The sequence below is a fragment of the Chrysochloris asiatica genome, unplaced genomic scaffold (genome assembly GCF_000296735.1).
Source record: "Chrysochloris asiatica unplaced genomic scaffold, ChrAsi1.0 scaffold00081, whole genome shotgun sequence".
In the NCBI taxonomy this organism is placed as follows: Eukaryota; Metazoa; Chordata; class Mammalia; order Afrosoricida; family Chrysochloridae; genus Chrysochloris; species Chrysochloris asiatica.
This window is the reverse complement of record NW_006408599.1, coordinates 9,340,242-9,355,547: the sequence shown is the minus strand read 5'-3', so window position 1 is coordinate 9,355,547 and position 15,306 is coordinate 9,340,242. Positions and strand designations below refer to the sequence as shown.

General features: G+C 42.9%; 1 protein-coding gene across 1 annotated transcript in view; it reads left to right on the top strand.

The window, feature by feature from the left end:
- Positions 1-15,306, top strand: part of PAPPA (pregnancy-associated plasma protein A, pappalysin 1) — a 302,780-nt gene that overhangs the window by 137,962 nt on the left and 149,512 nt on the right. The window contains exon 9 of the mRNA XM_006865683.1: positions 6,299-6,390. Within this exon, the coding sequence (XP_006865745.1) occupies positions 6,299-6,390 (92 nt within the window). The remainder of the gene's footprint in view (positions 1-6,298; positions 6,391-15,306) is intronic.

Genomic DNA, 15,306 nt, shown 5'->3' with positions numbered 1-15,306 from the left:
GAGTCAGTTCCAATCCATAGTAACTCTTTATAGGGTTTCCAAGACTCTATATCATCACTGGAGCAGAAAGCCTCATGGTTTTCCCTTGGAGTGACTATCAGGTTCAAACTGTAGACCTTGTGGTTCACAATCCAGTGCTTACCATATGGAGCCACTTCATTCCCCAGATATATAGAGATGTATACATATATATATTCCTGTTATATTTTATCAACAATGTACAAAATGAGTCAAAGTCTCCATAAAAATAGTAATAATGTAAGTACTCTAACCCATATAGTGTTGAAACCATAAATAATAAACAGTTTTTCAGAATGATGTTAAATGTGAATATAAGTACATTGAGACAAATGAATCAGTAATTATAAAGAGTCCACACAAGCAGTGAAAAAGGAAATGCATGATTAGAAAACAATGAGATGGTATGTCTCAAAAATAGACTTAACTGCGTTATCAGTTCATTCATCCCATTGTCTTCAGGCTATGATAGTAGGCAACTACCAAGTAAGGGCATAGAACCATCAAAACATTTATATTGTTAAAATAAATAAATAAATAAATCTTTGAGATTGATTTTTCTTCCAGAAAAAGCACAAAAGGGCTCTCTGGAACAAAGTTGAGTAATTTTGTCCTGAGACATAAAGAAAAGACCAAAACCCTTAGTAACATTACTCAAAATTAAGTTTCTTATTGCCAAAGTAGTTGCAAGTTACACCCTTACTAAGAGACTTGTAAAGCTATCATCATGCTTCACATGATGTGTAGAGATTGAAAAGCAAGCTATTGGCAAAATTCCTTCATTAAACGGCACTGTTGGGTGTCACCTAATATCTGTGCAATATGGAATTGCAATTACTCACTCATTCTGTGACGGGAGAGGTGGTATAAAAAGAGAATTCACTTCACAATTGACAAAACCAGAGATGTGCTAAAACATTATCAGCTCATAGGAACAGTATGTGTATGAAGGAGAAGCTCATCATTCCTGTTCATCAGTGACACTAATGCTACAGGAGAAAAACATTCATTACTGATGAATTTGTGAGCTGTAATGTAAACTGGAAATCTCTGCTTTGAAATCAAAGACCCATCTATCAGTACAGCAACAATGATACCACTGTACAAGTGAAAACAATTTGTACATGTGTATCCTGGTGTGGCACTGTTGGTGAATGCGCTGGACTGTAAAGCTGGCTTGAGCCACAAGGCCAGTGGTTCAAGCTCACCAGTTGCTCCTCGGAAACCCTATACAGGGTCACTATGTGTCGGATCTGACTCGACAGCACTTAACAACAACATACATACATACAAATATCAGTTATTGGTCATCAGTTTGCTTTCTTATCGTGACTTACACTGAGAAAAATACTGAATTTGACATCAATGAGATCAGCAAAGGGCCAGTAAGTTATATCTCTTGCCAACTTGTCGTGCGAAAAGACTAGAAGTGTGTACAAGAGTCTGCTCCTCCATTCTATTGTATACTGACTTCTAGGGAAAGGTACTGAGACATGGTTGGAATGAGGAAAAGGGGGGAAATAATGTTACGATGCTTGGCTGTCTTTTGAATCTTGGTTTTCCTTGCATGCCATTATAAAATAGACACTTGAGGGGGAGAGAAAGGAATAGCCAGAAATATCACCATAGAAAGCTTGAAACTTCATCTTCTGCCTATAACTGATTGGAATACCTAAAATGGAGCTACAAAGGTGCCAGTGAAGGAGGCTTCCTGCAGAACCTCTGAATTACATAAGACTATAGGTGGAATCCTGAACCCAATCCAGAATCCTCTGAGGTGGGAAATTCCCACTTGAAAGGATGGGAAGATCAGCCTGGAGTGGCTAGAAGAACAGAACAGGCAGACTGACTGATTACTACAAGAACAAGCAAGTTGCTTGCCCAGGAGACATCAAGGCATGTGGTCAGTTCCCCTCAGAGCAAATCCCCTTCCAAGACTAAGACTCAATGGGAATACACGCTCTGATTGGTGATCACGTGCATCACTGATAAGAGGAAGTGAGGGAAAAACAGCAGTGAAGTTGTGAGCTAAGCCCTACAATGCTCAGTAGACTCCTGTGAAGCCAGGTGGAGACCTGGTTGGCTAGCAGTGTGGCAAGACCTGGGGATTCTTGGGCCTAGTGGAGTCAGTGACATAGCCACAGAGGACTAGAGTGGAGAGTGAAGTGTCCAGCTGATAAGAAGAGAGGGCATATGCACAAGAACACTCACACTTGCAGATAATACCCACTTGACCTGGCTTCAATGACTGGATGATCAGAGGTCAACTAGAAGAAGAAAGAAAAGAAAAAAAGAGTAGTCTGATACAATTTGATGAACTTGACCTACACCTATGAACGCAGTAACTCAAAAGAGGGAACAAATCTTTACAGCAAGGATCATTTCCACCCCTCCATACACAGAGTAGACAAGGATGGGCAACTTGGACATTGGCTACCCAAAGTGGGGGGACTATAAAGGCAAGAAGTGACTGGCTTACAAGCTTTCAAGATGGAACCTAGATCCAGAGGAAGTGGAGGAAGGTAGAATCTCCACTGAGTAGTATCCAATCTTTCTAGGTGGGGTTGATGAAAGGAAATGCAGATAGGTCTCTTGTGATACAATAGTGAATAACTGTTATCAGAACTGATTGTGAGGGTTGGAAATGTAAAGGTAGACATTTTGTAGCAAAAGAAGGGGAGTGATTGACTTTGCAATCTAAGAGCGGAGGTCCCTGGGACCATCAAGGGAGAAGAGCGGAGAGCGGGACCCTACCCAGAGAAGCAGTGACGCCAGAGATGGAGGCAGAGACGATGACATGGAGAGATGGAGTGGCTGGGGACTTTAGACCTAGAGAGGGAGAGGGGCTGTGTGCTGAGAACCAGGGGGCAGGCTTGTAGGGTATACCCTTTGGTTGGTTGATGATGCATGGAGGGGATTGTAACCATGGCAATGAAACGATGTACGTTACGAAGGATGAATGTAAAATTAATGTTCTCTCATGTAAACTTTCACATTATTTACAATAAAACTTAAAAAAAAACAGCCTGCTATATTTTTGGTCAAACATTTAATTAACTCACCTCTAATGTGATGGCTGGAGTCCTCACGGTGGCTGCGGATTAATGCGCTGGTCTGCAAAGTCATTTTGAACTGCAAGAGCAGTAATTCATGCTCACCAGCTATTCCTCAGAAACACTGTACAGGGTCACTATGAGTCGGAACCGACTTGACAGCATTTAGCAACAACAGCACAATATGTTGGCTGGAACTGCGGTTGCCTTGGTAAGGCCAGAATAAATGATTTTGCAGACTTTATACTACCCTTTGTCAAAAAGAAAACTAACACACAAAGAATAAGGAATGTTTCTCAAAATTTTACACCCAGAAAGCAGTAGAACCAAGATATGAACCCAGGCTCCAGGTTCTCATCTGGACTCCCCATTGCCTTGCCATTTGACTTGATGAGGCTGCCAAACTAACACAAAAAAAGGAGTCACTGCTGAGTGGTGTCTGCAGAGCCCCAGGCCCTGGGCCAGGCACCAGGGTGGTAGAGTGACAGAGACTCTGCCACTGCTTCCAGCATCTCACAGCCTAGTGTGGAGGATTCTCAAAAAGCAGCTTGGACAGGTGCTGTGGTATACAGTGTCTATGGGTACAGTGAAAACAGCCGCAGACTCAGCCTGGGAGGTCAGAGGAGGTTTCTTAAAATTCTTCTATCTATTATTAGATTGGTCATGCCTAGAAGACATTTGTGGTGACCCTAATGCTTTGCTTAAACCAATAGATCATACTGTTTGGGTGATGAGGGAAAGCAGGTTGGAAATGTTCTTTGTGGCTTAGGGAAACCAGGCCAGGCTTTAAAAAAGAAAGAAAGTATTTCTCCATGTAACTCATGAAATATCTAAAAAACACAAGATCATCACCAGTTTCCTGCCTGTAGGATTCACTGGGCCCAGTTTTGAAAAAAAAACAAGCTTCTTGGCTCCTGGGTTTTCATTCAGGAGAATGTGAACAGCTCTTTGGAGATCAATGCAATGCCCCAGTCATCTTAAGGAGTGATTGGAAGGCACCGTCCTTCTATTCTGACACCTTTTAAGAGCAACATTTCCCTGTGTGTTAATTGCCTGAGTGAGAGGAAAAGTCTGAGGCCTCCTCCATACTGTGACAGGTTTCAGTTGGTCTCTAGGGAGGCAGGGACAGCTGCCACACACTCTGTGGAGACTCTCAAGAGCAAAGCAAGAATGTGATTCCCTGAGCATCTACTACAGCCACACCTTACGCTGCCGTTTTGCTGCATTCTGTTCTCAAACAACTTTAAAAAGTAGATAACGTCTCCATTTTAACAGATGAGAAAATGGAGACCCAATTTTATATAGAATAGCACTGTCTAATGGATTTTTCTGCAGTGATGGAAATGTATTCTGTGATGTTCAGTATGTGTGGGTATTGAGCACTTGAAACATGACCAATGTGACTAGGGAACTGAATATTTAGTTATATTTTATATTGACTAACTCTGGTAGTAGCGTAGTGGTTACGAATCGGGCTGCGAACCTTAAGGTCAGTGGTTCGAAACTACCAGCCGCTCTGCGGGAGAAAGATGAGGCTTTCTGCTCCCGTAAGGATTTACAGCCTCGGAAACCCTGTTCAGGGTCGCTATGGGTCGGAACCGACTCAAAGGCACTTAACAACAACAACAACAACTCTGGTAGCATAGTGGTTATGAATCGGGCTGCTAACCTCAGGGTCATCAGTTCGAAACTACCAGGTGTTTCGCAGGAGAAAGATGAGGCTTTCTGCTCCTGACAAGATTTAAAGCTTCAAAAACCCCATACAGGGTTGCTATGAGTCAGAACTGACTCAAAAGCAATTAACAACAACACAACTATCCAGGATGAATATTAGTATAGTCTTTAAGGTGAATGACTCAGATTGGACAGCTAGTTTGGAGCATAGTTTTCTGTTTCTGGGAGAATGAGAATTTTCCTGAAAGTAGCAATACATTCTGGTATGGCACTACAAGATCATCACTGGACTGATTGTGAACCACAAAGTCAACAGTTCAAACCCACCACTTGCTCCTCAGAAACCCTATACAGGGTCATTATGAGTTGGAACCAATTCGATGTCAGTAAACAACTTAATAACAAGCAATATGTTCAGAAAGCCATTGCACCTCCTTGTCTTCTAGGTCCAATTCAGAGAGCATCACTCACTATCTGCCCATGACAAAACCCTGCAAAGTCATCCTTCAGTGATGGAAATAATCCTAACAAAAACAAGAGGGGACATTTTTATTTCTTAACAGCATAGTCCCAAAGGCCTTGGAGTTCTTGACACCATGACATGACACACCCAACAGAGAAAGGAACAGTTTAAGACAAAAAGATGGCTAAACCTCCTGAGGGTGTGCATGGAAAACTCCCTACCTTTAAGTGTGTTGAGGGAATAAGGAAATGGATGGAAGGGGGTTGTTAAGGCAAGGTATAGTAAAGAGACAGCCTTTATATTATGTTGATTTTAAGTGCCATCTAGTCTGCTCTGACTCAAAGCAACCCTAATAGGGTTTCCAAGGAGTAGGGTTTGAACCACTGACTTTGTGTTTGGCGGTCTAGTGCTTATCCTAAGCACCACATCAAAAATCCATTGATAATGTGTTGTTGTTGAGTGTCATTGAGTCAGCTGACTTATAGCCCCCCACATAGGGTTTCTGAGGAGCAGCTTCTAACCGCCAATCTTTCCGTTCGCCGTCCAGTGCTACAACGCCATACCAGGTCTGTTATTGTTGTTAAGTACCATCAATACGGTTCCAACTTAAAGTGACCCTATATAGAGTTTCCAAGGAGCGGCTGGTGAGTTTGAACCACCAACCTTGTGGTTCAGACAGACATTGCAATCCAGTGCTTTATTCCACAGCACCACACCAGGACTCCACACCAGGTCTAGATCCTCCAAAATATCCTTCATGTTGGCCATTATAAAGAAACACAAAATGTCAGTGAAATTTCTTAAACTTTAGGGGAGCAAGGTCTATTCACTTATTTGTCTGTTCATTTGTTTCTTAATCCCATCTAACTATTTTGTCATCGGAAACACAAAAGAAGGGGGAAGTATAATATGTTGTAATCTATGTTCTATGTGAATCTTAGTTTGAACATGAAGAGGCTGAGACTCAGACAGGGAAAAGGAGTTGACCAAGGTATCCCAGTAGGTTCCTGACACAGTGAGGGACTTTACTGGGTTCAACTTTGATTTTAAAATGCACCTGACACATTTTTCTTCTCTATTTGTTCTGCAGGGACCAGGATGAGGAATGCGATGACATGAATAAACTGAATGGTGATGGTTGCTCCCTTTTCTGCAGACAGGAAGTGTCCTTCAATTGTGTTGGTGAGTCTTTGTCATTTCTCTGAGTGAAGTGAGCCATGCAGAATAGTTGATTAGTGACAATAGCAATAACTGGTAATCAGCCTTGCTTAAATTGATTCTGACTATGGCAATCCCATGTGTTCCATAAAGGTTTCAATGACTGATTTTTCAGAAGTAAGCTGCCAGGCCTTCCTTCAGAGGCACATCTGGGTAGATTGGAACCCCCAACCTATCTATTACCACCTAGGGACTTTACAATAACAATAATCATGACTAAATAATGCAATCCTTTATTCAATTAATATGTACTGAGTGCCTTCTGTGTCCCAGGCAGTATTTTAGATACCAGGGACTATAATGATGTCAATAATAATAAAAAAATTCTTAACAAGCAGTTATCCCTGCACACATGCAACTTTTAGTCTCACAAATGATGGTAATGATGGGTAACATTGTTTAAATCAATCTGCATCCTACATGCGTTATTGCTGTTCCCTACACATCTGTCCAGGGAGTACAGAGGCTCCATATGATGAACGCTAGACTGTGGACTGCAAGGTTTGTGGTTCAAGCCCGCCAAACAGACGAGGCTTTCTGCTCCTGACAAGATTTAAAGCTTCAAAAACCCCATACAGGGTTGCTATGAGTCAGAACTGACTCAAAAGCAATGAACAACAACACAACTATCCAGGATGAATATTAGTATAGTCTTTAAGGCTTTTCTTCATACTTTGTTCATGTTAAGTGTCATTAAGTCAGTTCCAACTCATAGCAACCCCATACAGGGTTTCTATGGAGCAGCTGGTGATCTTGAACTGCCGACCTTGCAGTTAGCAGTTCAATGCATATCCTACAGTCCTTAAGTCACTTTGGCAGTGGTGGTGCACCACAGAGTTGGTTCCAACTCACAGCAACCCCTTATAGGATTTCCAAACTGTAAATCTTTATGGAAGCAGAAAGCTTCATCTTTCTCCCACTAAACTGCGGTTAGCAAGGCAGCTCATAATCCACTATGCTACCAGGGCTCCTTTGTGTTGTTTGTTGTTAAGTGCTATCGAGTCAGTTCTGACTCGTAGGGACCCTGTATAGGGTTTCTGAGGAGTGGCTGGTGAGTTTGAACCACCGACCTTGTGGTTCAAACCTACTGTGCAGTCCAGCACATTAACCCACAGGGCCACACCAGGATGGAACTGACTCAAAACCAGGAGAGATTAGAAAACTTGTTTTGAATAACACAGATCAGAAGTGATGGAAGACAGAAGGACTTGAATCTGACTGTCTGATTCTTAAGCAAGTGTACCATCCATTTTCCCATATAACCTCTGTCTAGAAGTCGTGGTGTAGCACTGTGGGCAAATGCGTCAGACTGCAAAGTCGTTTGAATTGCAAGGTTGGTGATTCAAGCTCATCAGCGGCTCCTCGGAAACCCTATACAGGGTCGCTATGGGTCGGAATTGACTCGATGGAATTTAACAACAGCAACAAGGATGTAGAAATGTAGTGCAGTAGTCCCCTGTGCAGACTGAGGACCATGGGCAGTCTCTTCAACCTAGGGAGAAGACTAACAGAGTATCCTGTGTTTAAAAAGCGAACGCCCTGTTCTCACTTTTTCTAGTCAGATGGGAGATTTGTTTTCCTCTGCCTTCTCTCAGAGCCTGGCTGATCTTGTTGTTTCAGCCCCACTTGGGAGGCCAGGCCAGCCCAAGGCTGGTAAACCTACAGGGGCTGGGGGGCAGGGATGGAATTTTGAGCTGGCCCAGATGAGATCATACTTCCTTTAAGATGCAAATCGATACCTGAAGATCAAAGGTCCCTCAGCTAATCCCCTGGGCTGGAGGTGAAAACTAATCACAATTCATTTGCAAGTACAAAAGACAGAGGTGCTCTATCTGAAGAGGGAAGGGGCAGCTACAGAAGGGAAATGGGGAGGAAAACATCGGTGGGAAGATTTCTCACTGAAAGGCAATTTTCTAGGAGAACTGAAGGGGAGAAGCAGTCAACACGTCCCCACATCTGCAGTGCATTACAGGGTTGTTTAGACCTTTCTTCCTTCTAGTAGATTATGAGCTCCGTGAAGGGTAAGGCTGAGCATGCTTTACCTTTTATCCTTTTCAATGCATATATACTGAGCACCTACTATCTGACTTGGCACCAAGCAAGAACACAATAGAGGCCGTCAGTAAATAAATGGGTGCGGATGGAAAAAGGGGGACCCTGAGATAGAAAAGACAAGGGCGTTTACAAGCAGAGCCTTGGGTTTTTAAAAGGCTGAAGATGATTTTCTCTCCTGTTGATTGGGGTATGATTGATTCATAGTTGAAGCTTGATATATATAAGTCTAGCAATGTGAGGGAAAGAGCCTTGGGTTAAAAGAAAACCAGTCTCGCATCCCAGTTCTACTGAGAACTTGCAATATACAGCTGGCCAAGTGGCTTCCGTAGTCTGAGCCTCTGTTTTGGAAATGGAAAGGTTTAGGTTAGGTAGCCTCTCTGATCCCTCAGTTGTGTGATTTCTGCTGTGATGTGTGTGACTATTTCTTATCATTATGGCCTCTAAATGAACCAAGGAGTCCTAGTGTGGCACTGTGGTATAAACACTCAACTCAAGGTCTGTTTGTACCACATGTCAGTGGTTCAAACTCACCAGTTACTCCTTGGAAACCCTCTACAGAAATTGAACCAAATTTTGTGTTTATTGCCATCTTCTTGATAACTCCCGCCCCAGGCCAGTGAAGTGCCAATCTCGGCCAGTAAGTACCAATCTCACTAGTAAGGTATTAAATTAACTGCTTCTGGGAAGAAGGTAGAAAGAGCCCTGTGGTGCTGTAGAATAAGCACTAGATTGCTAGCCATAAGGTTGGAGTTTCAAACCCACCAGCCAATCTGCAGGAGAAAGATGACGCTAGCTAGATGCTTCCCAATCGCAGAAATCCTACAGGGTTGCTATGAGTCAGAATAGATTCGGTGGCAGTGGGTGGGATTTTCTTGGAGAAGGTGATAGGATGTGGAGACTGAAAAAACCCTGACAACCCCCTTGTTGACCTCTATATGGCTTCAGAACTAACTATACAACAAGAGACAAAAATAAAGAAGCTTCGTACAAGTGGAAACTCATTGTCATAGAAAAGGGCCACAAATTGTGGCCCTTGGGCCCAAACTGGCCTACTACCTATTGTCCTAAGTAAAAGTCCATTGAAACCCAGCCACTCTCATCTGTATCTGTGGTCTACAGTTTCTTCTGTGCTACAGCAACAGAGCTGGGCAGTCCTGACAGAGACCATATTGCTCACAGAGCTTAAATATTTGCATTCTGATCCTTTACAGAAAAAGGTGCTGGTTGTTGTTAAGTACCATAGAGTCAATTCCAACCCATAACGACCCTGCATAGGGTTTCCAAGAAGCAGCTGGTGAGCTTTGCAGTCTGATGCATTAGCCCACTGCACTACACCAGGACTCCACAGAAAAAGGTGGTTGTTGTTAAATGCCTTTTGAATCAGTTCCGACTCATTTTGTTGTTGTTGATGTTAGGTGCCATCGAGTCGGTATGGACTCATAGCCACCTTATGCACAGCAGAAAGAAACACTGCCTGATCCTGGGCCAACCTCACTACTGTTGCCACACTTGAGTCCATCAATGATGCCACTTAGCTAATCCATCTCGTTGGGAGTCTTGCTCTTTTTCTCTGACCCTCCACCTTACCAAACATGATATCCTTCTGCAGCGACGGGTCCCTCCTGACAATATGTCCGAAGTATGAGAGATGAAGTTTGGCCATCTTGGCCTCCAAGTTCTGACTCATACGATCCTATGTAGCATATCTGAGGAGCAACTGGTGCAGTCCAGTGTTTTCCTACTGTGCCATACCAGGACTCCTACAGAGAAAGGTAGCCGCCCTTGTTTGTTGTTGTTGTTGCTGTTGTATTTGGAGTATTTGTTACTCTTAGTTGTTTAGAGCAGAATGCAGAGAGGAGGTGAAAATTCCTTAGGAAAAGAACTGAATTTGCAGCATGTAGTAGTAGACTGGGAATTCCTGTTAGCATCTGTACTCAGGTTTAACCCTAGCTTACTCTGGGCTCACTTCCCTCAGATACTTTCATCTTTTCTTTTGTCAAATGACTGGTTTGAACTAGATCAGTGAATCTCAAGCTTTGTGAACTGAGTTAATTAACAGGAAAGAAGTAAAGGGAAGAGTAAGTAACCAATAGGATGAGACTTGAACTTTCATAGATCCATGTATATACTATTATTGTATTCTAGATTCTAAATGTTCTGATCATGATGCTATTCACTGAACACCTATTGTGTCTCAAGCACATTTATAAATTCTTATTCCTACGAAATTCTCTTTTTTGTTCTGCTTTTGCAAAAGAGGAAGCTGGGGAACTGGGAGATGAATTAAATAGTAGAGATGGGGTTAGAGTCTGACTCTAGAGCTCATTATGGTAAAAGTTGCTATGAAGTCATCTCCTACTAGTGATGATTCCATGTGTATCAGAGTAGAACTATACTCCATAGGGTTTTCAATGGGTGATTTTTTTTGGAAGATCACAAGCCTTCCTTCTGAGGCAACAGTAGGTAGAATTGAACTTCTTACCTTTTTGGTAGCAATTGAGGACACTAACTGTGTGCGCCACCCAGATACACTCCCTATGGTAAGCTGCCTGCAAAAAAGATAGATCTTGGTCTTGGGGAGCTTTGAACCCTAATGGAAGAGCATTCTGCTATTTGAAAAAAATGTAATTAAGTATGTGTAATGGAAAAAAAAAAACTCTCAGTGATATAATCAATGTCCAGGGAAGGTTCTCTGTTACTTTACCATACTGAGGGGAGCTTTGCGTCATCTGTGCCCCACACCGACCATTCAGAACTGTATTATAGAGATTCATAGAGATGCAGAGTATTCCAGGATGAAAAGAGGTACTCCAGAGATGTCATCTTCCACCACGACATTCTAAAGACAAATCTCATGCTTATTGGCTTTGAAAAACTGTCTTTCTCTAAAAGGAGTTACTAAAAAATAGACAGTGAAAACCTTCAGCTCCCAGAAGATCCAGCCTTAATGAGTCAGAGAAATGGGATTGGTATGTGGGAGGCTTTGTTGCAGTGGACATTGTTCTAGACATGACATTTGTCAAGACAAGGGTCGAGACAGTTGCCAAGAGAACTGGCTTGAGACTGACTTGGGTTCATACCATGACTTAGACATGTTGACTTGGCTAAGACTCAGTGTTTTCACCCGGAAAATGGTCAGAAAAAAAAAATAAATCCAGGCACTGTGGCTAATGCGTCAGATTGCCAAGTCGTTTGAAATGCAATGTCGGTGGTTCAAGTTTACCAGCTGCTCCTTGGAAACCCTACAGGTTGCTATGGGTCAGAATCGACTAGATGGTACTTAACAACAACAGAACCTGTCTGTGGAAAAGATTTACTAACTTTTTTGGGTACTTACTAACTAAATTCCTTTCTTAGGTTTACAAAGAACTGTCCTAATGAGGCAGGACCTGACTTCCACCATGTTGTTGTTTTTGTGGTGTGCCTTAGAGTTGGTTTCAACTCATGGAGACCCTGTAAAGGGTTTACAAGGAATGGCTGATGGGTTTGAACTGTGCGGACCTTGCAGTTAACAGTCCAATGCTAACCAGGACTCCACTTCCACTATTGTTGTTAGGTGTTGTCAAGTCAGTTCCAACTGATAGCGACCCTTACAGTCTTACTGAGGAATGGCTGGTGAGTTTGAAACACTAACCTTGTGGCTCAAAGCGAACTTTTGGTCCAGTCCAAGAATCTCATTTTGCCAGTCTCTCTTGTAGCTAGAGCATTGACCCAAGACCTAGGAAACTTTCTCACACCTTCTCCATACCGTCACCCCCCCAAAAAAGAATAAATTAAGTATACAAGGGGGCTTCAGAAACTTCATGGGAAAATTCTATGATATTTTATTCCATTTTCCCATGAACTCTTTGAGACTCCCTTTGTACCGACTCAAGACTTCGAATCAGAAGCTGGTGGTCATAGGAAACAGAGATCTTGCAGAAATAATTTTGATGAGGATGAAGTGACCACAATTAATGCCACTTTTCAAAGTACCAGTGACAGCATGCAGCACAAGTGCTGTAGTTACTCAACAGTAGTTCGGTGATGGCTGTTTTGGGTCCAAGGACCTTAGTTTCACAGCAGACAAACCTGCCTTTCCAGCATTCCCAGAGATTTTTCCTTAAATATCCAATATTCTGTGAACAGTTCTTTTTGTTTGCTCTTTAAAACTTTTTCTGGTGAATGGGGTGAAGGTTGACAGAGCAAATCAGTTTTCCATTCAACAATTTATACACATTTTGTTTCATGTCATTGATTGCAAGCCTCACAGTGCAATATATCACTTACTCCACTTCCTACCTGGCTCCTATTTCCATTCTGTCTTTCCTACCCCTTCCTGCCTGCAAATTCTGCCCTTTTATCTCAAACGGCATGTGTACTACCCTAGTGTTATTTTCCCGCTTATAATCCTGTCTTATTTGGCTGAAAATTGAGCAACTAGGGTGAGTTACCATGCGTCAGAACTGACTCAAAAACACTGAGTAACAATAGGGTGAATTCAGGGTCCTGGTATGGCACTGTAGGATAAGAACTGGACTGCTAACTACAAGGTCCACAGTTCAAACCCACCAGCTGCTCTAGAAAACAGACTCAAAGGCACTTAACAACAATAAGATAAGTTCAGTTCCAAGCCTAAAGGGGTGACTAGGGCCATAATCTTAGGGGTTCTAAAAATCTCTGACAAGTTAATCTGATTTTGAGTTTTGTTCCACATTTTTCTTCCATTCTCTCCAGGGCCTTCTAAATGTGTTCCCTTTCAGAGCAGTTAGTGGTGGTAACCGGGCACCATCTAGTTCTTCCGGTCTCAGGGTCAGATGGAGGCTGAGGTGTCCGTATTCAGTTAGTCAATTGGACTCATTGTTTCCATATGTCATCAATTTTCTTTACATATTTTGGTTTTTACTTAAATTTCGCCCAAAGAGGTTTCAGTTGGTTGTCACTACAAATTCCAACTGAAATTCATTGTCATAAGATTCTGTAAGGATTCAATGCTGACCAGGTTTATCCCATTTCTTGCATGCCGAATTACTTGATGCACATGAACGATTACTTTTTTAAGTGTTTATGTGTGTGTGCAGGAGAGGGGAAGGATGTTGGACCAGAAACAACCACCATTTATAAATACCTAGTAGATGGTATGTGCCTTGTGTGCTCTGTATCTTTGTTTCATGCCAGTCTATATAAAGCCTCTATTTCTAGATGAGGGAAGTGAGACTTACTGTGAGCATTTAACTTGTCCAGGGTTAAGAGATGTAATCCCATCCCCAGACTGAGTAGAGAGCCCTGTGGCTCTGTAGGATAAGCACTGGACTGCTAACTGCAAGGTCTGTGGTTCATAATCCACCAGCTGCTCCTTGGAAATCCTGTACAGGATTGCTATGAGTCACAGTCAACTCAGTGACACTTGACAACTGCCCACCCATTTGGGTGACTAAGTTTGGTTGCCTGCCTGCCTTTCCTCCTTCCTTTACACCTTTTTCTTTCTGGTCACTGACTGTAAGAACTAATGTTTTCCCTGGAGTCCTGGTGTGGTGCTGTAGGATAAGCACTGGACTACAAAGTTGGTTTGAACCTCATAGTGGACAGTTCAAACTCACCAGCCGTCCTTCAGAAACCCTATACAGGGTCGCTATGAGTCAGAATCGACTTGACACCACTTAACAATGACAACCATGTTTTCCCTGGGTTTGGTAACACCAGTGTGAGGGTGGGTGACAGATTTATGGTGACATTCCCATTCACTTTTCAGAAGCCCACACATCCGGAAGTATTCCCAAGGTGCCAATGTGTTCTTGTGTAACACCCTGGGACTTGCCTTCCCCCTGTCCCACCCCCAGTGCCCTCATCTCCCAACACATAATAAGTTGCTTGTTCAAATGAACACCACCACCCACAAGGCCGCTTAGGCAATGCAGGCTACATCTCCCAGCAGTGTAGAAATTATCTTGTCCTTTTCCCCTTTTTGAAAATATAACATACCCCAGGCCTGAGACTTCAGTTAAAAAACCATAGTATCAGTAAGATGATAACTCCTCCCAACAGGCACTGGCTGGAGGCATTGTTCAGGGGCACTGGGAATTCTGCTTCTAAAGCACTGAGTCATAAAATGCAGACAGGCTGCTGATAAAAGCTGAAGGAGGGAAGGTAATGGTCAAATTAGTCAGACAAGATATGAGACATCCCAAAAAGGGGTTATGCTTAGTAATATATCTTGAGCCAGTGCTGGAAACGTGTGCTACCTTCTGAGATGGCATTTAATCTATAAGAGGGGAATAAATTGTGGAGAATTCCTCAGGTTCTGTTTTTGATTTACCACTCTGGTTCTTCAGCATATCTGGATCCAAGTCGCAGCTCGGACAAAGAGCACTGGATTGTATGGTATTCAGCAAATAGCTGAGCTTCCCAGAACCTCAGTTTCTTCTTTTGTTAAGTGGAAGTGATTTGGCTTCAGGCTGTGTGGTTTCTTTGCTTTTCTTACACTGAAGGGGTCCTGAACATATATTTACAGACTTTGGGTGATTCAAACCCAGCTTGATGTTGAAATATACTTAGGAAAACAGAGCACATCGGACCCCCAAGTTGCCTTTTCCAGGCATATATGCACTCTCTGTGTGTCTCCCACCCTTTTCTCTCCCCCACTTTCCTGCCATCAGCATCACTTTGTCTCTGGTCCCTGACATAACATCCCCAGCCTTGTCTTCCAGCCAGGGCTAATAACTCAATTAGCACCCCCACTGGCTCAAGTGTGTGAGGCAGATAAGGGGAGGAGGAGGGATTGTCTGCTGCCCCTTCAGTCACTACGTGGAGAGGAGGGGGTCACAGCGCCTGTGGTCCCTCTTTCAG